Source organism: Carassius gibelio, chromosome A25 (assembly GCF_023724105.1).
Source record: "Carassius gibelio isolate Cgi1373 ecotype wild population from Czech Republic chromosome A25, carGib1.2-hapl.c, whole genome shotgun sequence".
Taxonomy (NCBI): Eukaryota; Metazoa; Chordata; class Actinopteri; order Cypriniformes; family Cyprinidae; genus Carassius; species Carassius gibelio.
Genome location: NC_068395.1, coordinates 6,424,777 through 6,449,344, shown reverse-complemented (window position 1 = coordinate 6,449,344; position 24,568 = coordinate 6,424,777). Strand labels below are relative to the sequence as shown.

The following is a 24,568-nucleotide window of genomic DNA, read 5'->3' as shown; positions in this document are numbered from 1 at the left end:
TTCTTCTCATTCTTCTGCTCATGCTATTAACACCCAACCTTAAAAAAAAGTGCCAATCGCCTTTGCTTCGGTTGCTTTGATTCATCTTCCCTGATAAAGAAAACATCCTTTCTTATGTGTGTCAGCAATTTCCAAATCCTTCGCCCCTTCCAGACCAACGCTAATTTTCACCCAATTAAAGACTCTATGTAACAATCAATTCCTCCGGACCTTAGAGGGGCCGACCACCGCAGCTGGTATCCACAGTCTCATTAAATCAATTGATCATTAAATTGCACTTGAAACTGTATCTCAAACCAAAGAGCTTAACCTATTTAATCGAAGCTGCTGTAGGCTTGAACTTGGGTGGTGAACTGAAATCCATCACTCTGTCATGCTTTGAATTTGGCCTTGTTTATAAACCATGATTAAAACTCAAGATGGTGAATTATATTTCCCAGTGGCCCCAATATCTAATATAGACTGGCAGAATGCAATATGAGCCTGTGTGTGAGTGTGTGTGTGTGCATGCATTTGCATGAGCACATATACATGCATTTCTTCCATAATTCACACAATATTTGAGTGCTCTTTGAAATCGGCGCCATTTCACATGCTTTAACAAGTAAGTCGATAATAAGCCAAGCTCCGAGACCTCCTTGGCTTCTCAACTGCGACAAGTGCACACAAGGCAAACTCACATCCCTTAAGCCAATTATTGTGTGGATCCGGGAACCATGACAACCACCGGGTTGCATTAAATGGGACATCCATTTACATACATAACTACAGTCGATGTTTTAAACATATATGTATGGTGAATGCAGCACATAAGCAAACAAAATCCGATGGATTTCGCCAATGCAAAGCCTTCCCAATCGGTTCGAAGTTGTGAAGATCAAAGCTCTGACACTGTGCCCTCCGCTGTGGTCTAACATGTGACACATAATTACCAGATCCCCTGCTACTATGTGCACGAAAATAACAAGCCGTTCCTGTCTCCTCCCTGAGTGACGCATTAGACGCAACGGCAAACTGTGCAACTATTGAAGATTGTTCAATCAAAACCTTATAAAAGCAATATCAGCGCACAGCTGGCCAACCCATTCGTTCCGTCAGAGGCTACTTTCGCCTGAGATTGAAACATTCAGAAGCCTGCTGATTCCCATATTACGTTGATGGAATCTCTGTGTTTCTGTCAGAGCTGTTACTAAAGGGTATAAGGAAAACCTGACAGCTGTTGCAAAGAAGATGCGTACTGTAATGCTAGGCCTTACATCTACACTTCAGGTCAGCTGTATTCTCCAGCTACACTCTTAAAAACAAAGGTTTTCGTTTTTTGCAGAAATGCCACTGAAGATGCATTTTAAGTTCCCCAAAGAATCTTTAAGAGAACAGGGTTTCTGCAGGTTTTATAGACTTTTTATGACCAAGTAAAGAAAAGAAAGGAATAAATTGAATGGAACACAAAAAGCCAATATGGTCTCTAAATGTAAAGGTCTTATATTACCAACACTTCAAAATTCGAAAAATACAACTTCAAACTCTCCATTACTTTGTCATTCATTTTACAAAATAATATATTGAAATAACTTTTACTGTACCTCCTGCAGAAAAAGGGATGTTTGTCCTTTGTATTTTTTCTTTTTTTCCAGTACAACTGTCCAAGGTTTTTAAATCAACCAATTACTTGAGAATTATACAGAAATATTTTGATGACAGACTTTGGCTCAGACATTGCAGAACAACCAACAACATTTGAGGTGCAGAAAATCGTTCTGCTGATTAAAGTTATCCCCTGTACATTCACGCAAAGTCACATGACTTTTTTGATGCGCATGAATCAGTGCATTTCCATCTCTCATAATTCGCATTAACACCTTTTGCACAAGTCAAAAAAATGCACATAAAAAGTAAAAAAAAACAGGCAGATGGATACGCGGTTATTGACAGACAGTTGTTCTAGTTTTAAGCATGATCACATTTTATTTCCTTTCATTCCTCAGAAAACATGACTTCCTCTGTTTGTTCAGTTTGCATCTCACGTAAATGAATCTTGATTTAAGGATGTTTAGATATTTGAATTGGAAATAAAAACTAAAATCCTGAGGAAGATTTACAGTGCATGCAAGATTTAATGCCATGACTTTATGAATTTAAGACCTTATGCTCTGCTTTAAGACCTTTTAATGCCTTAATTTGTGAAAACAAAAACTGTAAAGACTTTTCTTAAGACCTGCAGAAACCACGAGAACCTTCTTCCTCTAAAAATAAACTTTTGTGCAATGGAAAGTTTCCGTGGATGTTAAAGGTTCTTCATAGAACCACAGATGCCAATAAAAAACCTTTATTTTCAAGAGTAAAGTCCTGGAAATGTTATCCCACATTTCAATGTATTATGAATACAGAGGGAAAATGAACTGACAAAGCAATCAAAGTCACTCAATGTCATTTAATAAGCAGGTTAACAATTTTATGGCATGTTAGTGAGACGAAGATTAGCATTGCAGGTCCAAAAAAAAAAACCAGGACAAATGTGACAAAAAACTTGAACGTGACAATTCTGATCAAAAAAAAAAAAACCTAGGACTTGATAATGGCCTAAATTCAGTACAGGAAATAGTAGGAATTCTGCTGGTGTGTGAGTGTGTGTGTGTGTATATGGATGAGTCTCCTCTTCCTGTAAGGTCTGTAGCTTATGTAGGTCAGCTCCACTGAGTAACGCTCTCTCTCTAGATGCACGCTTGGGTTCGGCGCATTAAATCATCTATAGGGTGCAACGACAATCAGCAATGCCTGTGCACATAACCTTCAGATACAAATATCACTAATATCATCATTTATAAAGCATAACACACATGTAATATGCAGAACACAGTGAAAATGTACATGCAAAATAGCGGTCATGAATAATTAATATGTAAATGAGTTATTTATGTTATGTTATTTCCATTCTACATTATATACGGACTCATCTGTGGCGTGTGAAGTCCTTCAAAGTCTTACGGAACAGACCTCATTTCATCCAAATCCTTTCGTTTAATGATGTCTAATGATTAATTAAATCTGTTTTGCCTTTCTTAGTTTTAATGAGGCAGATGATTATGCTGTCCGTTAATTGAAAGAGCGCATTCAATCTCTGGATTCCTCAGAGTGTGGCTGCGAGTGTCAGAAAAATATAGGGATGCATTTTACTTTTGGTAAATTACACTGACATCTGCTACATGTGTTAGAGCTGTGGGAGTAGAGAGAAAAAAATCATTTGTCATCTGCTCATAGCCAAAATATTTTGCCGAATATCCATAATCATGACATTTTTTTCCTGTATTATATACAATAAAACCTCCTCACAGAAAGATATATGTATATACACACACATACACACACACACACACACACACATACACACGCACACACACATATACACACACACAAACTATATACACAGTAAACATAATACATACAATTATATATATATATATATATATATATATATATATATATATATATATATATATATATATATATATATATATATATATATATATATATAGAATACATGCATGATATATGAAAACTACATTTGATCATATGCAAACCAACTTAGCAAAAAATGGCCCGGAAAACAGTAAAATAAAAAAAACATGAAATAAATATAAATGTAGATATATCATTGTATTATAAATTGTATAAATAAATTATAGAAAATATTTATAGAATGTTTGGCAGAGTTACTGTATGAAAACTAGATTTGCTCATACGCAAAATAACTTCACTTAAAAAAAGACCGCAAAAACAGTAAACAGACCTTGTACATTCACTGAAGGTTCAAATGCACAATTATAAGTTAAAGTGAGCCACTTCAGGAGCCCTAGAGGCAGAAATTGCTGAGGACCAGCATTATAACAGTGCATAATTATGGGAACCGCTGGAGACGGTGTCTGTAGTGTCACTAGAAACAATAGAGGAAGCCCATTTTAGCTTATGTTAGCCTTTAGCAAATATTACAACTTTTGCACCTGCAGCATCAGCTGCATGCCTGATAATTGGATCATATCATATACCTTAATTAATATGACCCTCTGTTGGGACATTTTGCAGAGAAAAAGTATTTTAAATGATTTGGTCATGCTCATTTTCAGTATAATCAAGAACTTAGAAGTGTTTATAACACTGTAGCCTAACCTGGCGCGATGCAATGCAAGTTTCTAGCAAAATGTCATTTATTCTTCCAAATTGAAAGTCGCATGACACAACACAATCACAGCCAAAACAGGCAATATTAATGCTCCTCCAAAAATATTTCCCCAACAATTAATTCAGCATGAACCATTAAAATTTTGTTCTGTAGATAACTGCCTAGAGTCTATTTTTGTTTCATTTATACTTTAGCATTCAGTGATGATATCATTGTAATCTGTGCATACTGAATTCCAGTTAGTATCCTATTTATTATCTGTTTGTGTACAGAATTGTGATTTTGATTTGGCTTTCCTGCATATATTTAACCATTTATATCCTGCTTAACATTGCACTGCAACCATATGTTAATTCTTATGTGCAGCAGATTTAAAAAAAAAAACTTTAAAACTTCTGGGAGAAGGATTTTGGACCAATGAAATGTGGGCGGGGCAACCCAGCAACTAAATATTCTGTAGCTAAATGCAAATATGAATGGTTAGGACAAAAACTCAGAATCTCAGAATCTCAGATTATATTATCGAGATTTATTTTATTACTCGTCCCTTTTAACTAAGTTTGAACGTCTAGCTATAAGGAACATTTCTGGAATTCATAAAAAAATTGGTTATAAGGTGGTTGTCACAATATACTCGGAGAGCAAGGAACGAGGGAACGAGGAGTTCTTCAATATCACAGGGAGCAAAAACACACACAGACAGGTCCATAACCCTGACAGTGGTTCTCACAAACATTAAAGAAAGGTGAGTTTATCCTACTTACCAATATCAGCGTCTTTGTGATTCTTTATGATTTCCGCAAGCTCAAAATTTCCAGCAATTATTGCCACCTTAAAAACAAAAACAAAAAAAACATATAGCATATTAGATTCATTACTTGCTTGTGTTCAACAATTATTAATATTATTATTATTATTATTATTATTGGTTGAGGCTGCATAAAATTAATTACTGGTAGTGTAAGGACAGAACAAACAACATAAAACAGAGTCTAAGCCTGCAGTCAAAACAAGACTTAAAGTCTTACAGACACATAAAGTCATACAGGTTCGGAACAACAGGAGGCTGAATAAATTAAACAGAATTTCATTTTTTGGTGAACTACTCCCTGTAAAGCTTAACGTATCCTCAAAAGGGCCTTCACAGCAATGAAACAAAACGTTTCAATAGCACGATTACCCATTCAGCAGAAGTTCATTTCTATTTAATGGCTTTAATTTTACCACCCTTTAAAAAGTTACACAGTCTATTATAAGATCTATAATTTACACATCAGTCTGGTCACCAAGTCTGGTCATGAGAACAAAACAGGGTTTTAAATGGTGCACAAAGGCACAGTAACCCATTACTCTTGTGGGTTTTGGAGTAGTGTATTCCTAAGAGTGATAAAACACAGACTTCATTCACATTACACTAAATTGGTTGCTAAGATTTACGTAATGAGCTTGAAAAGAACTGCATTTCTTTTCTAAAGGAATACAGTGCTTAGCTGCTGCTAAGAACTTAATTCAGATTAATTATATTTACCTTACTTTTCGGACTATAAGTCGCACCTGAGTATAAGTCGCATCAGTCCAAAAATACGTCATGTTGAGGAAAAAAACATATATAAGTTGCACTGGACTATAAGTCGCATTTATTGAGAACCAAGAACCAAGAGAAAACATTACCGTCTACAGCCGCGAGAGGGCGCTCTATGTCTTCAGTGTAGGCTACAGGAGCACTTAAGTAGCATAGAGTGCCCTCTCGCGGCTGTAGACGGTAATGTTTTCTCTTGGTTCATTTCTCTCGGTTCATGTCAAATTAATTTTGATAAATAAGTCGCACCTGACTATAAGTCGCAGGACCAGCCAAACTATGAAAAAAGTGCGACTTATAGTCCGGAAAATAGGGTATATAAAAACAAACACAGGTAAGTCAATCTACACAGTAAAGGGCTTATTCTGAAACAAAAAGGTCAAGAAATTTGTTCAGTGGTTAAATTAATTCACACAAGCAGTTTTGGGTGGTCAGACGGATGAAAGCGCACACTGTTGAGTAAGAACTGGAACATTTTGGTTTGCAGTTGACCCTCAGCACATATTCGATTTTGCCAGGGAAAAGTCCTGTTTAACCCTTAATCGGAGCATTCCAGCGGAGAGCCTGAAGTTTCATGAGCTGCTTAAATGAGTTGTGATCGAGTGATCGCCAGGGCGTGAAATATGATTTTAGCAGCATGAGCTGAATAATACAGGGCATTAAACAACACATCAGGAGAGCACTGATATGTACATTACATAAACACTTCACTCCTACGTCAGGTTTGGAGTGAGCAGGGTCAGTTCAAAGTTTTAGAGGTTGTAAACCAAGCAACTAGCACAATGGGGCCAGCCATGAACACTAAAGGTAGCAGCAAGTTTTGCTAATGTTTGGCTTGATGCGTTTGACTGTACATCCGACTGCAAAACTAATGATCTCAGCTCTATTTTAATGATTTTGGCGGTTTGCCATTGGATTACTGTTGCGATATGTGTCATTTTGCTAATTAAAGCCACAGTTTTCATTGAGGCAAAAACATCAACATATATTTCAGTACTGTAAAGGCATACATTCAAATATATGTTTTTCTATTCCGCACTGTATAATGCACTGAAAAACAGAAAATGTGTTTAAACTATAACCATGAACTCAAAAAATACCATAAAAGTTCAGTTTTACATTGCTTGATGAACAGGTCTGTGCACTGTGAAATCAAACTATGAATTAAAATGCAATGTGATGTGCATGGCGAAGAGCAAAAAGGATGCAGATATTTATGTCAAGGAGGATGCATTTCAAAGGGTTAAGCTTTTATTATGTGGGTGGTTTAGTACAGTATTGAGGTTGGCATGTATGCTATTAAAGGGTTTACATGTTATTTACAGTAGCTATCTGCATTTGCTTTGAAGCTTTAATAATTCACTTCATTATGATAGTAATATGAGGAGTGGGGATTATGAGTTAGGATTATGTTATTTTGATAGCAACTGAACTAAAAAGAAATGTAATTAGAAGTGGGTACTTAAGATATTATATCTGGAAAAAAAATCCTATTATAATATATAGTATCACACTGTTAAATCAATCATATAAATGAAATATTAAAAGCTTGTATATCATGATATTTCCTGTATCCTGTAAATGTGTATGTGTCTTTTCTAAAATATTTTTAACATCTTTAAAAATGATCTTCAATATCTTTTGTTGTTTGCTTTCCGTGAAAACATGGTGTCTCTGCATTGTGTTAAAAACATTGCTGTTTGTTTAAAGGGGTCATATGAGGTTGCTAAAAATAACATTATTTTATGCATTTGGTGTAATGAAATGGGTTTATGTGGTTTAAGTTTCAAAAAACACATTCTTTTCCACATACTGTACATGATTGTTTCTCATCTATGCCCCGCATTCTGAAACACATCAGCTTTAACAAAGCTCATGAGTGTGAAAAGCAAGGTGTGTTCTGATTGGCCAGCTATCCTGCATTGTGATTAGCTGAATACCTTAAGCATGTGATGGAAATGCTACGCCACGCATGTCCCAGAGTGCCGACATTAAAACCCATTATAAACAAGACATTTGTTGCGTCCAGTGGGGAAATAATTAAGGATTTGAATGAAAATACCAGTTGTTCTCAATTCAAGTTCTTGCAATGCCCAGCTCTGCACATTTTGTATGTCTCTCTTTGTTAAAACACCTGATTCAGATAATCAGGCTTTTAGAAGTGAGCTCCGTGCATAAACTGTGTTCAAATTGACATGGTACCTACACAGTGTTCATTGCTGCCTACTCCCTGAGCAGAGGAAATCTGATGGTTTACTTAACTTATGAACATTCATTCACGGATTTGCGCAACACGGGGAGAAGTTTGACCTCATATACCTCTGTAAATAAAAACAATTAAAATTCAAATCTCGCACACTTCAATGCACTCTCAATGGAACATATACGTTCGCTTCGAACTGGAATCATGTGATGTCCATTTCGCAGGGCACTTACGTTCGAATAGAACAAACGTCTTAAGCCATAAGATACACATACAAAATGTGAAGAACACAAAAGAACGTTTTACGTGTTGCATTGCATCGTGCCACATAAACATAAAACCATGTCTGCATTTGTGATCGGAGAAAGACAAACAACAAGCACTACTCTACACTGCTCAAAACTCGGTTTTAATCATCAGTGGCAAATCCTTTAAATAAGTAAACGTAACCTACCTACATACTGTAAATCAGAACAGTCCTCCGTATAATGCGCTTCGCACATCTGAATATTTGGGTTGAACTGTTCTGGAACAATGTTGTAAATACAGCTTAACCACTGATTTCTAGTTGTGACCTAGTAGTTTCGCTTTCACAAGGAAACATACAGCGCCTCCACAACATGGCATACAACATGGCAACAGCAAGAATAAAAGTTACACCTTCTTTCTTTGCGTGAACATTTGGGTGGCGTTATGCAAATCTTCCCACATAGTGATGTAGACTTGTGGGGGTGTGTTAGAATGATCCGTTTTAGGAAGGAGTGGCTGACTCTTAAATTTCATAAAGAATATCTCTTAAGATTTGAGACTTTAGTCTTTGCAACTTTACAGATCTTCTTTATGCACCAAGAGCTTGTTAAAGTCCAAAGAGAAAGGAGAAATTGAAATAGCATCATAATAGCCCTTTAAGATTTCTGACCAGTCTAACCCAGCAACAGTGGCTCAAAGAATGGTATGAGTATAGGGCATGGTTATTTGTTTGGAATGGGTGGGGCAATCCAACCAATTGAAGACAGAGTTTTTGAGAAACCTCTTTGAAAACAATCACTGGAATCACTTAATGAAACACAAGAAAAAGTTTGTGTTAATTGTTCATGAAATAAAAACTTTTGCTAAATTTAAAAAAGTTTAAAAATGAACAGAAATTTATTCTCTTGTTCTGCACTAATAAGTGTTGGCACAAAATTTATTCCATTTTAAATATATTTCAAATAATAAGGTCTAATAACTATATTGTCTTTAACAAAGCATTCAGGTTATCATAATTTAACATTACTAAAAATATCATGTTCTGGCAACTCAAAACTCAAAACTGGTATATTTAATTACTTGACAGCAAATCTTTATAAAAAAATTATAAGTTTTAAGAACCCAAAATTACAATTTATTAGTGCTGTCAAATGAATAATCGTGATTAACTGAATCCAAAATAAGCTTTGATTACATAATATATGCGTGTACAGTGTGTACTGTGTATAAATACAAAACATACATGTGTATATATATATATATATATATATATTTTTATATTTACATGTGTATATATAATTTATATTATATTTAAATATAAATATTTTATATAAACAAAAAAATTCTTAAATACAGTATATACATGCATTGGTATTTTTATTAACATAATAAATATTCACTGTACACACAACTTAAACGAAACCTCCAATTAATCGTTTGACTATTTATTTAATCTGTCTCCATTTAATCTGATTGGTCATACTTGAAGTTATCCTTAACAACTGTGCTGACTGGCAGATAATAACACAAGGTGGTAAATATAAGGTCTTTGAGAATTTTCCTCAAACAGCATATCTAACAGATTTATTGTGATGGCGTATGTTTAATTGCTAGGTAGTCGTTAAAAATATGTATATACCTTTCTTAAGGATAGTTCTTTAACTTCTATAGTTTCTTTCTTCTGTTGAGCACATAAGAATGTTGGAAACCAAACAGTTGATGGAAGACTTTGGCTTCCATAGTGTTTTTCCCATACTATGAAAGTCAATGGCTAGTCAACTGTTTGGTCACCAACATTTTTCAAAATATCTTCTTATGTGCACAACAGAAAGAAACAAACTCCACAGAAAGTGAGTAAATGATGACTGGATTTTCATTTTTGGGTGAAGTATCCCTTTAAATCTTATACTTTTTATTCTAATGTTATTTTCAAGGCATAAACATGTTTGAGTTAATAAGTTTCTTTCAGAACATCTTTTAAATTCCCGGTCAAATTTTACCAATGACTATTGGCATAAAATTAGTTTAGTTATAAAAAATAAATAAAACATTTAATCATACAGACTTATGACTATTGGCCTATATATGACTTCAGCTTTAACTATATTTCTAATAATAATAATCACTAATGACTAGTGGCATTGCAGTCACAGCCATTATTGAAGGCCACTGAACAGTATACGCAACACTCTCATCAGCCCATGACCACAGACTTGGAGCATGTCCATTGCTGTCAGACAAGCTATTGAATGTCACAACCTGACATTTGAGAAAGAAACTCTAAGTAAACAAACAAAACAACAAGAGAGAGAGAGAGAAAAAAAACCTAGCTGCTGATTTGAACTAAAACATTTAAGTAAACTACAAGAACTGATTTGATGTTCATTATTTCCCCTGTTTAAAATCTAACTCCTAATTATCTGAAGATACATAAAAACCCATGTACACAAAGATAATAAAATGATTAAGTACCCTCACGCTCATTGTTCTTTGAGTGCTGTCTTACATAATGCCTGTGCTTTTCTGTGAAAACTCTGTCTAATTAATTAAGAACCAGTCAGAACAACAAACAGACGCAAGTTCATTCAGCGCTCAGGGTTGTGGTAATTTTTTTAACACTAAACCAACAAAATTGACTAAACTTCCATGAGCAATATTATTTAACTTTTTTTTCAGGTATTAAAAAGTAGCCAAGCAAAGAAACACACTGATGTACCTGAAAGGGCGTTTGTCCTCGGTAGTTCTTGACGTCTTTGTTGGCTCCGCGAACCAGAAGAACCCTGGCACACTTTTCCTTCAGAAGAAAAGCAGATGATAGAGAAATGCATTCAGTGTGATCCAACTCTACAAGAAAACGTTCTACTATCTTTGTTTCTCCACCTTCTTAGAGCAAAATTCGACACGTCACAAGGTATCCCGCCTCACCCAGATCCAAAAGTGACAGACTTCGCCCAGAAGTCCAATTCAAGGGTGATGCTACAGCAAAGTCTACACCCAAAGACATAGGAAGAGGGGGTCTCTGCAGCGATGCCAATGTGCATGTGTGAACGTGTATGTGAGAACCAAAAGCAGAAAGACTGGGAGAGAGAGAGCGCGAGCGAGCGAGAAAGATCCAGGGCTTTGTAGCTCTCCAGCCCACTATATCCAGCAGGATTCAACAGCCCACCCACGGAATGCCTCACCACTAAACCGACACACACACACAATCGCACATATACACACACCTCCATTGCCTTCTCCTCCTACCTTCCTTCTAATACTAGTTTCACAGCTGCTGCCAGCCCTTTTATATGAGACATAATCACATGTGAGGATGCTGCTTCTATTCCCCGCACATGAAAATATCCCTGGCCTGCATTTGGCACCGGTTACAGGTTCCTTGTTGACATGGTGACGGATCGGCACAATCGTGTTTAATCACAAACAATCGAGGCTCGAGAACCTGCCCTTGACTGCAGCGGAACTGACGAAGGAGGCAAATTAAGCATCTTTCTCCAGAGGCTAGTGTCAACTTTAATAATAACCTGTTGTGGCCGATCATTACAGATGAGCACCTCAAATAATGACTTCACTGGTCAGCTCAGGGTGAGCACAGCATCATATGTGGCCACCAGTGAACTCAAGAGCCTCCACAAATCAATAAAACGAAACATCTCATTGGCAAGGCCATTTTCACAACTTAAAATGAACTTTATTTTCTAGTCATGGACCAAGCCCGTTTGTTTCCAGTCCATTCAAAGGTTTAGGAAATTCAGCATCATACTTAGGAAAGCAATAAAAGACGACAAAAGGAATTTCTTTAATTTTGTTGTCATGCCACAATGGTTTTGATTGATTATTCCAAGAAATCAACTGATGCCCTTACAATAGAATACTAAAATTGTTTTGGTTTCCTTATTTATATATATAAACATTTTTTTATTTGATTAGTGACCCTAGAATCCTAAAATTCTGTTTGTTTTCAGGTTTAATTTAATCATTTAACTGCATATATTACTTAAATATTTTATGTAATAAAAAAAGAAATATATACTTAAACACCCATTTAAAAACAATTTGAACTTAAATATACTTGTATCAAAAAATTATATATATATTATTTTATGTATATTATCTTCTTTTTTTCCTTTTTTTTTTAAGGGGCCAGGGAAATAGAACATTTTGATTATACGTTTACAGTATATATGTTTTCCAGTTAAATATATTAGCTCTAGGGGATACCTAGTATATAAATAAAATTAAATGAATGCATTTAGCAGGCGCTTTTATCCAAAGTGACTTACAGTGCATTCAGTCTATACATTTTTACCTGTCTTTTGTTCCTAGGGAATCGAACCCCCAACCTTGCGCTTCATAGCACAATGCTATACCAATTGAGCTACATGAACATATATATATAGAATAGAATATATTTATTTAATTTGACATAGGCTGTGAGTGACAGATGTACAGTTTTGTAGACAATCCAATACATTTAACTCTACATTTATTTCTCACTTTTTCAGTGAGAATATATAAGACTACACTAGAAGGACACAAAGATGTGAGATCAATATGGTCTGTAACACAGCAGGAATATGATGTTATAGACAGTGAATACCGCTAGCGCTAGTTCCAGCAGACAATGGCGCCCATGCTGTGACCCCGAGCCGACGGAGCAAGACTAGATCTCCCACAGACGAAACATAAGGTGATTATCTGCCTGGCTGCTTAGTGTCGTGAGCGTAATGGGCCGTTGTCCATTCATAAACACTGAATGCTGGTGCTAATAGTCGTGAGTGTTCCAGCTGGTTCCAGTTCCAGCTTTTATCGTGGATAGAATGGGAGACAATTGTGAATAGTGTAATGTCATTGGCATTTATACAAATGAACATGGCATCATTTCAGCATATATTTTTACTAAAATTGTACATTATGTATTTTATTATAGTACTTGCTTGTTTTATTAGTGACCCCAAAATAGAGCAGAATTCGGTTAAAAATAAAATTCTGATCACAATTAAGAAATAATAATAATTTAATAATGTAATTTAATTTTGTAATTTAACTGACTTCAAACAAATGAATAGGTTTTCCAGTTAACATATTTCCATCATGCATTAAAACATGTTTGTTGCTTTGTTTTGTTTTGTTTTGTTTTAAAGAAATCCCAAATCCCAGTTTAATCCCAAAGATGACAGTTTCTCAGAAAGTTTCCCTGCTTCCCGCAATCTCAGCCTCGGCCCTGGGGCCATTGATTTTTCCCCTCGAAACGTTATTGATCCACAAAGAGAAAACCATTTTTTATGTACTCTCCTATTGACAGCGTATTCTGTTGTATGACGCCAATAACCTCTGTTTATTGATTTAATCAAATGGAGCTGACTTTGGATCTTTAAAGAGAGATACAGTGTGAGTACATACCTGTTTGTACAGAGCGCAGATATGGAGAGCCGTATTCCCAGATGCATTTTCCACATGCGTGTCAGCTCCATAGAACAAAAGATGCTCCAGGTGCTGGATGTGGCCGTATCGACAAGCCTACCACACAAATTGAGAACAACTACTTTCACACAGATCTAGAAACAGTTTGTCCTGAAAGAAACGCTTTTGTAAGCCTTCAAATTCATACGGCAGCCTACGACAGATCCAAAAGTCTTTTGAAACATGAAAACACCATTAAGCCTTCAGTGCACTGCCATCTCCGATTTTTTTCAAAGTGTCTAAAAGTATTCCAGACATGCAGCTTTTACGTTTTCCCAGCAGAGTGTGATCAAAAACGCCACGGAAACAATTTGACGGGCATCCTGCAGTCCACCTGTCGCAACACTAGATGTCAGTACGCCGTCACAACAGATGGACTTGATGATGATCTTGTCATCTGTCCATTAATTGAACAAAGCTGCTGTCATATACAACTGCAGCATCCACAGCTTCACTCCACTGATGCATATATTACCATTTTTAGCCAACAGAAAGCTTTTAACTGACTGTCACCAGCTAATAATGTGAAGGACAGTGGCACCTGGTGGATCTCATGCCAGCCGTTCTCATCATGGCATCCCACGCTGGCATTGGCACGCAGTAGGACCTCACAGCAGCTCGGGTCTCCCCCTACAGTCACTGTATGGTAGAGTGGAGTCAAGCTCTGCCGGTCCTTATAGTCTGGAGACGCTCCCAAATCCAACATAGTCTGCAGAGGGAAAAGAGGATTAGATTTCCTTCAGAGAGGAAAATACACCAAATACAATATTATGATTATGTTTAAGCACAGCCTTGTTTTTTGGAAGGGTTTTAAAGGATGAAAGGACTATTTTCTTCTTGTCTGCTGCCTTTCACGCCACGGCTCAGGATAGTTGCTAGTGATGGGTTTGGGACTGTGTGTTGGGACTTTTTTTAATTTCCCCGTGTGGCAAGCCAAATTAAAAATAAATGCTTCTTAGCTTTTACACTACAGTACTGTATAAAAGTTTGGGGTTGGTAAAAGTTTTAATTGTTTTTGAAAGAAGACTCTTATGCTCACCAAGGGTGCATTTATTTGGTGAAAAATACATTGGAATAGTAAAGCTGTGAAATATTTGTAGTTTTCTATTTTAATATGTTTTAGTTTTAATGCAATTTATTTCTGTGATGGCAAAACTGAATTTTTAGCATCATTATTCCAATCTTCAGTGTCACGTGATCCTTTAGAAATCATACTAATATGCAGATTTGCTGCTCAATAAACATTTCATATTATTAGTTGCAATGTTGAAAGTTGTGCTGACATTTTTTTTTTTTTTGGAAAATTCAAAACAACAGTCTTTATTAAAAATGGCAATCTTTTGTAATATTATTATGTCACTTTTGATTCATTTAATGCAACCTTGCTGAACTGCATTCACTGTATTGAATTATTATAACTATCATGAAACATTCACTTAACATTTTGGTTGTCAAACTCGAAAAATTGTAGCATAAAAATATGATAAAACCTACAAATGTATGTATTTTGCAAAAACCTACTGTATGTGAACATGTATGTAAAACAATACGTATGCGTGTAAACAAATGTCCCCTTTTTTATTTTTGATTATTAAATTTTACACAACCAAACAGTTTCATAACTGCATGACTTAAAGTACATTTTTGTTTCATAACTAAATGATTACAAGTCCTTTTTCCTTCTAAAATTACAAAACCCAGCCACTCAGTAATAAAAATAGGAAATCTATGGCTCTAGCACTTCGAAATGACATAAACTAAGATTCTCCATGAAGCCTTTTTAAATAAACGGCCAGCAAGCAATATACTGCAAGAGCAACAGCAGACAGGAAATTGTGTTTAACAATATTCAGGGCACAAAACAGTAGTACATCAGCAGTATTATTTCCATTTGTTGTCAAGGGAAGAAAGCAACAATGTAATATTGAAAAAAAAAAACTTAATTACTGAATCATTGTTAAATAAACAAAACAGAGAGTGCGTTGAATAAAAGTACAATCTGTCAAAGTGATGAATGTAAACTGTAAACTCAGCAGCACTACTGACACTGTAAAATGTCACTGTACTGATCTGTGTTAGATCAGCAGCCGTTCTTAGAAAAAAAACGAAGTGACAATCAAAGAAGAGGATCACTCTAACACAGCCATAAACTCAAGCCGCCGTTTTGGATTAGGTCATTTGTTACCTTAAGAGCTATCTGGTTCTTTGCCCTGGCTGCTTTGTGCAGGGCAGTCATCCCATCCCGAGAGCGGAAATCTAAATGAGCCCCGCCGTTTTTCAATGTGACTATAATCTCCACCATATTGTCCAGGTGGGCCGCAAGGGTTAGTGGTGTCTCTGCAGACCAGGAACACAAAAACAAATTCATTAAAATGCATTAGGAACATCTCTTTTGATAAAAAAGCAAGAAAATAATCAAGGGATGTGTATGAATAGTTCTTTATGTGCACTTCTGGAGGTTATCTGATATGGCGTCCCGTACCACCAGTTTCAGGGTCATGATAGTTGGGGTCCAACCCTCTCTCCAACATATTGGAGACTTTGTCCACCTGATGATGCTGGATATACTCCATAAATTTCCTCAGGTTGACCTTAAAGGAGGTTCGAGAGAGAACGAGAGTGCAGGTGAGGTTAAAAAGAGAAACACTGACAGGGAGCGAGGGATGGAAATGAATGGCTGAAGAGTGTGAAGGGTCTCTGCTCACTTCCACTCTCATGTTGAGATCTCTGGGACACACATGCTGCGATACAAGGCTAGATAAAAATAGATAGGAGAGCAGCTCCCAGTACAGAGACATCAGAGAGAGAGAGAGAGAGAGAGAGAGAGAGCACAGCTGATTTGGCAAGGCAAAGAGTTAGAGACCACTTGGCAAGCTACGGCATGCTACGAACACAAATCAACACACGTCAACTCTTACACGCAACCCAGTACACACACGAAGACCTCCAACATAGTAGAGTAAGTGCCATACTCGTACAAAACATAAGAGTTTGTGTTATTTAACTTCTGGATCCCGTCCTACCTAACACTAGCTATCAATAATTAACACTTCGACACTAGCTAACTACTTTAAACCCATTAAGCTAACTACAATGTAAAGATGCCACCTAGCACAATGACAACATTCATCCTCTTCCACTCTAAAAAGTATCTTGTCAGTAGTATCTTATGAAAATCACCTAAAACTGGCTTATTCATTCACAAATATTACATTTCAACAAACCGGCAATGAACTACTTTACATACACTTCATTCACTGTGGCTGCCATGTTTTCTCACTGACACACCTAAAAAGGTTGAAGAAAATCTAGAGTTTCATGCAGTATACAATTAAGACATGCTGCGTTAATGTGCGTTAAAATTTTAAATGCAATCTTTCCCAAATAACTTGAATGCATATAAGCAATCATTTATGCGCCAGCCGAGCAACTGCCATTGAGTTCAAACAGCCACTTATTACATTTCTTCATAGCTTACGCCAATAAAAATGATTTTAAAGAGTCAGATCAGGTAAAAAAAAATATCTTTGAGGTAACATCTACACCCTTTCATTTTTTATAATGCAGTCAGATTTGAAAAACAAACCCCTCTAAGCATTTTCATCCACTGCATGTATAATGCACTGATATTCCATATGATCTGAGGTGAATATCTGTTCTTCTGAAACAACTATGTACACAAAGCTGTTCCTACGTCATCCTTTACAAACCCTGGTGGCTTAAGGAGCTGTAATATAATAACTTATTAAGGGAGCTTGAAAGCTCAGAGCAATGAGAGGGAGAATTTTTAATGCTGAGGGAAGCAGTGTGGGGACGGGAGATAAATAGGATGAGCAATAAAGAGGAAGAGATCGAGCACAGCACAGGACATACAGTGCAGTGCTGGAAGAAGTCGGCAATTAAAACTTGGTTTGGGAGCTTTGGGGCTGCTTTTGGGGGAGGACCGTGGAACAACCTCCTCCAGTGAATGCAAAAAAACCGCTCATGACCACGGAGGAAAAACTAGCCGAATCACTAAAACGTCAACATCAATGACCATCTCGACCCGAAAATCCTGCTAAGTACAAACGTATGTAAATGCTCCGGTCTCCTGCATTATTTAGCAGCAGACTCTAGAATGATTGCTGTATGGTAGATATTCACTCCTAGTGACTGAATACAAGAAGAACGATTTTTTTAACATTTCTGTCCTGTTTTAACAGTCATATCCTAAGACGCCCTCTCCTGCTTGCAATTAAGCTAATATCTTCCATTTGATATGCACGTAAAATACTTAATTATCATAATGGAAAAACAAGTTAATCACCACCTGTGCATCCAAAATAAATATGCATAGGCTAATCGACATATGTCACAGCAAAAAAAAGTCTTACCTGTGTGTGGAGTTTTTCTATTTGCTTTTCGCTGACGTTTGGCTGCTGGTACACTCTAGTCTTGTAACGGAACTGAAAAAAATTTAATCGCAGTGAAAAATACATTGTGTACATATGCTATATTGGATTAATTTAGAAACTAATATCGTCTTTAAATATTCAGTTTAACCAAATAAACATTTTGACGTAAAATGCACTAGCAATAACCTAGAAATATTTTTACAAATATATTTATTTATTTATTGGTACTGCTAAAAATAAAAAAGGATTACCAATATCATGGTACATTAATTATTTAGTACCCTATATTATATCAGAGTACTAAAGTACTATGGCACCATTAAGTAATTTTGTAAGCAAGATGGCATAAAAATAATGTCTTTTAATAATTTACATAAACCTTAGTTCAAGCAAATGATAAAATAGAAATGTTTCATTATACTCCATTTGTAGCTCTTCTTGGCTGGTCGCTGCCTTGTTAAGTAATATGATTATATCAGGCCCCGAGGCTTGAATGAACATACAGGAGCACTACAAAAGGTTCCTGTTACACCAGACTGACATCAGCCTTTTCACAGAGAGAGCTGAGAATGCTCTTGTACTGAATGCACATCTTAAAGAGGGACGCCAGCCTCGTACCACTGCACTGGTGGCAATTTATAGCAGTTATCATCACTGTCAAAACTATTTTGTCACAGGGATCATCCTTGACATAAATAATAAATATGAATGGATATTTATACTCCCGATTAAATTATTTTGATTACTTATAAGATTTTCTGTTCATGCTGATTACCACAGAAATTATTTGGACAAAAAAAATAAAAAATAAATAAATCAGAAATAAACCATTTTGCCATTGTGATTATCCTTCAAATAATCCATATGAATGGATATTTGTACTCACAATTAAATTATATTGATAATTATTGTTCATGTTGATTACAAAAACAAAAATAATTCAGATTTTTCTTTAATTGTAAAAAATAATAATAATATTGAATTATTAAAAAATACAATAATAAAATCTGTTTACAGTAATGCATTTACAATGGAAGTCCATGTGAGTATATAACACTCACAATAAAAATTACAACTATTTTGATCATTATTAATAAATTGTTCGCATTTATTATCAATTCTGTTGATCTATTCAATTTGGGATTTTTTTTTTTTAATTAATAAATAAATCACTGATCCTCCTTGACATAATAAATATGCATGGTCAGTTCTTCTCAACATAAAAATATTCTGATTACTTTTATTAATTATTGTTCATGTTGATTACCACAGAAAACCATTTTGATTTGTTAAAAAAAAAAAGCAAAAACCACAAATGAATGAATAACAATAAAACAATGATAAAAGCGGTTTACACTAATACACTGGCAAGGTTTTAAAGCAGAAATGCAGTGTCACCTATTTGGTAAAGTGCTTAAATGGATTGTTTCATACAAAAAAAAAGTGTGCTATTTGAGCTTTAAAGTTGTCCAAATCTTCCTTTCAGTGACGGCACTACTGTTCTAGGCAGATTAACTTCTAGTTCAGCATCTACCAGCATAATTCCTGTTGATATTTGTGGAAGTACTTTACAGATAGTGACGTCCCATGCACGTATTGTATCAAAGTTACATCATGGATCAAGCTTGAGTTGACTCTGCAACACTCCAGCAACAAACTAGTGACGCATTACCTCAAGGGTTGGAATGCCTTTATTGGTGAATAGCGGATTGTCTTTCAGGGGTCGTTCTTCCTCCAGGAAACCACTCTCCCTCCCGTCCACCGCTGGCTGGAAGAGCCCGTAGTTGAGCACATCCCTCAGACTCTGTGTGAGTGTACACAGGATCTGCTGCTTAGCAACCCATACTGTGGCATCAGGACTGAACCTCATGGATTTCTGGCAAAGCCACAGAGAGAAAGCAAGAGAGAGAGAGGCAGAGAAACGCTCTATCAGGCCAGAGCAGGTGTACAGATTAACTAGGGGAAAACATTTGTGTGCTAAAATGTTCAAAAGGGAGAAAACAGGAGAAAACACAAATCATGTTTTATGACGTTATTTGGTGTTGGTTGACATTTTATAACAAGTATAAAAATTTATAGGGGTTATGTCATACATTTTTTATTTTAATCAAATAAATCAGTGGATTATGAGGACAACAGGAGGTGGACTTGTACACTAGAGGAAGCGTCATTTTGGACTCGCATTTTGGCCAGAAGTGATGGTTTATACGCCCCAATGATGCATTTGTTTCCTACAAACATGCAACTTTTCACTTTACAAGATGGTAGTTGATGGACTGGAGTTGTGTGGCTTTTATCAGCTGTTCAGCCTCTCGTTCTGACAGCACCCATTCACTGCAGGGGACACTTTGATAAACAAATGATTAAATTAAAATTACATTTCTGCATTAAGCAGACGCTTTTATACAAAGCGACTTACATTGCATTCAAGATAATTTTCTCCTAACATGTGTTCCCTGGGACTTGAACCCCCAACCTTGCGCTTGCTAACGCAATGCTCTACCACTTGAGCTACAGAAAAAAAGAAAAAACAAAATACATGCTAAATTTCTCCAAACCTTATCCGATAAAATATTGTGCACATGAAACAAGATGTAGTTTAATGTAATTTAGTCCATGCAGGCTTTGAATTAGTTTACCGTATTTTCTGGACTATAAGTCGCACTTTTTTTCATAGTATGGCTGGTCCTGTGACTTATAGTCAGGTGCGGCTTATTTATCAAAATTAATTTGTCAAGAACCGAGAGAAATGAACCAAGAGAAAACATTACCGTCTACAGCCGCGAGAGGGCGCTCTATGCTGCTCAGTGCTCCTGTAGCCTACACTGAAAGCATATAGCTCCCTCTCGCGACTGTAGACGGTAATGTTTTCTCTTGGTTCTTGGTTCTAAATAAATGCGACTTATAGTCCGGTGTGACTTATATATATTTTTTTCCTCATTGTGACGTATTTTTGGACTGATGCGACTTATACTCAGTTGTGACTTATAGTCCGAAAAATACGGTACATGCTAGTATTGAAAGCTCCTAAATACTGACAAAATGCAATCACCAGCAAGCACTTTCATATCAAACTATAAATACTGATGATTCATCATGCACTGCCCACATTTTGTCCAATCAAATGCTACCATGCTTGTTTTCTCGCGATACTTTGAAAGGATACTTTTATCTGAATAACAGCATCTTGTTCTTTTGGCTTTTAGAACTAATAAAATCTATCCTACCTCCTTTTTATTCCCTCACTGTGACTGGGATATTGTGGTATTGTTGACACGAAAATGGTATTGCTGGCATGTAAACGCAGAATATGGAAAGCTTGGATAATTGTAATGCTCAATAAATGTGACACTGACAATAACTTGCACAATATACTAACCGTAACCACATGTGCAAACACAATTCAATGTTCTGCTTCCTCCAAAAAGAACCGTTTCAGAAATGACAGACAGATATTTTTAAACAACATGCTTTGAGAGAAAGCTGTAAAAATGGCTTCCCTTAGTGTTTTTTGCTTTTAATTTTATGTACAATAAATTTAATTCTATTAATTTCAATATTACAAAAAAGTGCTCTAATAGACAGCATGTATTTGCCGTAAATTATACGTTTAAAGTAGATTTTAAACAACTGTTGTATTTTACTGGTGCTTTTATGGATTTAAAAAGTTTGACTTTGGGATATCTGGCTTGCTTGAGTGTTACTGCAAAGGAATAACCAATAAAACTGTTACCTTAACATATGGAAAACACCTGTGTTAAATGATTCTACATGATATTGCTTTTTCTATTTTTTTTCCAAAGCTTTACATGCATGAAACAGATCAAAAATACTTGTTGCCAATCCCACTTGAATATTTTCCTTTTTTTTTTGTTCACTAAAACCCAAACAGCTCTCAAGAGAAGGCTGAAACTGTAAGAGAGAAGCAATTTACTCTAATAATATAATTTAGAAAGATCCACATGGCCCAACAGCCTGGGCTGAAACAGAAGCGTGTGTGTGTGTGTGTGTGTGTGTGTGTGTGTGTGTGTGTGTGTGTGTGTGTGTGTGTGTGTGTGTGTGTGAACGCACAGACTGCTGCAGGTCAGGGATGACCACACAGATGAACATTGTGTCTCGCAGGCTGTTGTCCAGTCGGGCACTGGTAGGACGATCCAGCCTGGGAGGCTCATCTCGGGAGCTGTCTGATTCTGAACTGACCGAGTCCGAGAAACTCTGAGCCATTTCCTCCTCGCTAGACATGGGGCTCCGCGGCATGATCAACACTGCAGAGAGAGAGCAAACTTTTGGTTAAAAAACTAATTTAATTAAACACAATTAAGTATTATTAAACAGTATGTAAATAATACATAAATACTATTAATTAAGGAAATAAATACCCAAAGTGGTAGAAAATATTGGAAAACTAATTAGACATTAGTTGCTTGTAAGTATTTCAAAGCAAAGAGGTGATATGCAGATAAAGATTAGCATTAGCATTAACTTTTAGCTGCAGCATGTGATTAATATTATTATAATTCCCAAAAAACATCCAAATAAATGTCTTTATAAAATAGCAGTAAAAATTTAATAAAGAAACAACTTTAGAATGAACTTGAAAATAAAATACTGGAAATAAGAATATGAATTGGGAAATAAAATGAAATATTGACCGACATGCTATAAAATAAACTAGCAAGAATTATAATATATAATGAATAATCACTTAAATATAAACTCAGCATAGAAAAACTAAATTAAACCACACAGTCAACTCAAGACCTCTAAGCGATAAAAACGTTCTTGGTTAGAAGCAGGTCGTTTGATGGACCAGCCTATTGACATCAGCTGAAAAGCAAAGTCATTTCAGATGGTGCAGCAAGTTATTATATTTTGATGAAAGATTACCAAGACAAACTTGTCTTTAATTTGGAATAATGAGATTGATGAATCATGCATAATAACACAAGGAACACATCAATAAACTGCCTGTTGACTTGAGTGCCTATTATTCCCATATATAATATCTTCGTATTACTGTCTGGTCATTTAGCTCCTATTGTTTATCTCTCTGTGGCCTTTTGTGAATTCACTGGGTTCACCAAATGTTTCTGAACAGTCCCTATCTGTCCAGACTGAGCGTGTTTTTATTTAGTCTGCGGATGACTTTAGGAGCGCAGCGGGACACTGAAATGTCAGACTGTATATCACGTCATTTTAATATTTCTACTCCATCTTTTGCGTCTTTGCTACCTTGCAGGGATAACTGAACCGAATCACCAGAAGAAAATGAAAAGGCCTTGTTTATCACAAACTTGGTTAAATGAACAAATCAGCCACATTTGACTTAAAATATACATTGAAACCTTTGTTTATTTTCGCTAATTGCTTCTAAGAAGATCGAAGCAACATTATAGTGTAACGTAAACATGCAGCGTTTACATGCACATAAAATCAACTATAATTTATTATGTAACGGTTTGTAAGCACTTTCAGCTGTAGCATATGAATGAATATAATCAGATCCTAATAGACATCATAACCCACCTTGACTGGCCTATTGTCTTTATTAAATGGAAGTAAAAATAAAATAAAATAAATACTTTAAAATCACCTTGAGTGTCCTGTTGTTTGAATAAAATGACAGTGTAAGAAACCAAACAAATTAACAAAGCAACTGAAAGAAGAACTGAAATACAAAATACAAAAAAAATATAATAAAATATAAAATAAAATATTATACACTTATTAAATAAAATGAGTTTCCTATTGTTTTTATAAAATTACAGCCAAACTAAAAAAACAAACAAAAAAAAAACAAAAAACAAATATATATATATATAAATTGTAAAATAAATTGAAATAAAATAACCAAACTTTTAAATCACCTTGAGTGTCCTATTGTTTTTATAAAATCACAGCAAAATATTAAACAAAACAAAACTGTAAAATTAAACATAAAATAAGTAAATTAATAAATGAACTGGAACATAAAATAATTAATATTCTGTTATAAATGAAATGAAATAAAATATATACAGTGAGGTCTTTCATCTTTAAACTTTGTTGATTTTGTTGCTAGACTTTAAATCCCACTTTATTGGACTCACAGACTCTTGGACCCCATTGTATATTTTATTGCTTGTTCTTTTATTATAGTGGACTTAAGGTTTCCAAAAGGGCCAGATGGAGTTATTTTCTGTGTTTTGGGTTAGCACACTTCATATTTCTGAAGTGTACACAAGCATTAGACATCACAACAGGATTTCTGAACGGCAAACAAAATGTCTGGGTGTTCGGGGGGAAGACAGTAAGCAATCTCAGACAGTGACAGAGACAGAGAAAAGAGACAGAGAGAGAGAGAGAGAGAGAGAGAGAGAGAGAGGCTCAGACAGTAACTAAAGCAAAGAGGTCAGATGAAATATCTGACTAACGGCTCCTCGCTAAAGCTTAAATCACAGCATACGCAAACAAGACGAAGATAGCTGAAGATTAATTATTAGCACTCACCACATTCCCTGTGC

At 35.7% G+C, this 24,568-nt stretch overlaps 1 protein-coding gene across 2 annotated transcripts in view; it reads right to left on the bottom strand.

Moving 5' to 3' along the window:
* Nucleotides 1-22,324, bottom strand: part of LOC127947337 (SH3 and multiple ankyrin repeat domains protein 2-like) — a 71,981-nt gene extending 49,657 nt beyond the window's left edge. For both annotated transcript variants that reach the window (XM_052544407.1, XM_052544408.1), the window contains exons 1-9: nt 22,137-22,324; nt 19,738-19,941; nt 18,045-18,116; nt 16,154-16,262; nt 15,857-16,008; nt 14,213-14,380; nt 13,612-13,728; nt 10,925-11,002; nt 4,942-5,008 (exon numbers count right to left, since the gene is read on the bottom strand). In XM_052544407.1, coding sequence (XP_052400367.1) covers nt 4,942-5,008; nt 10,925-11,002; nt 13,612-13,728; nt 14,213-14,380; nt 15,857-16,008; nt 16,154-16,262; nt 18,045-18,116; nt 19,738-19,941; nt 22,137-22,322 — 1,153 coding nt within the window. In that variant the 5' untranslated portion in view covers nt 22,323-22,324. The remainder of the gene's footprint in view (nt 1-4,941; nt 5,009-10,924; nt 11,003-13,611; nt 13,729-14,212; nt 14,381-15,856; nt 16,009-16,153; nt 16,263-18,044; nt 18,117-19,737; nt 19,942-22,136) is intronic.
* Between the last annotated feature and the right edge of the window lie 2,244 nt (nt 22,325-24,568).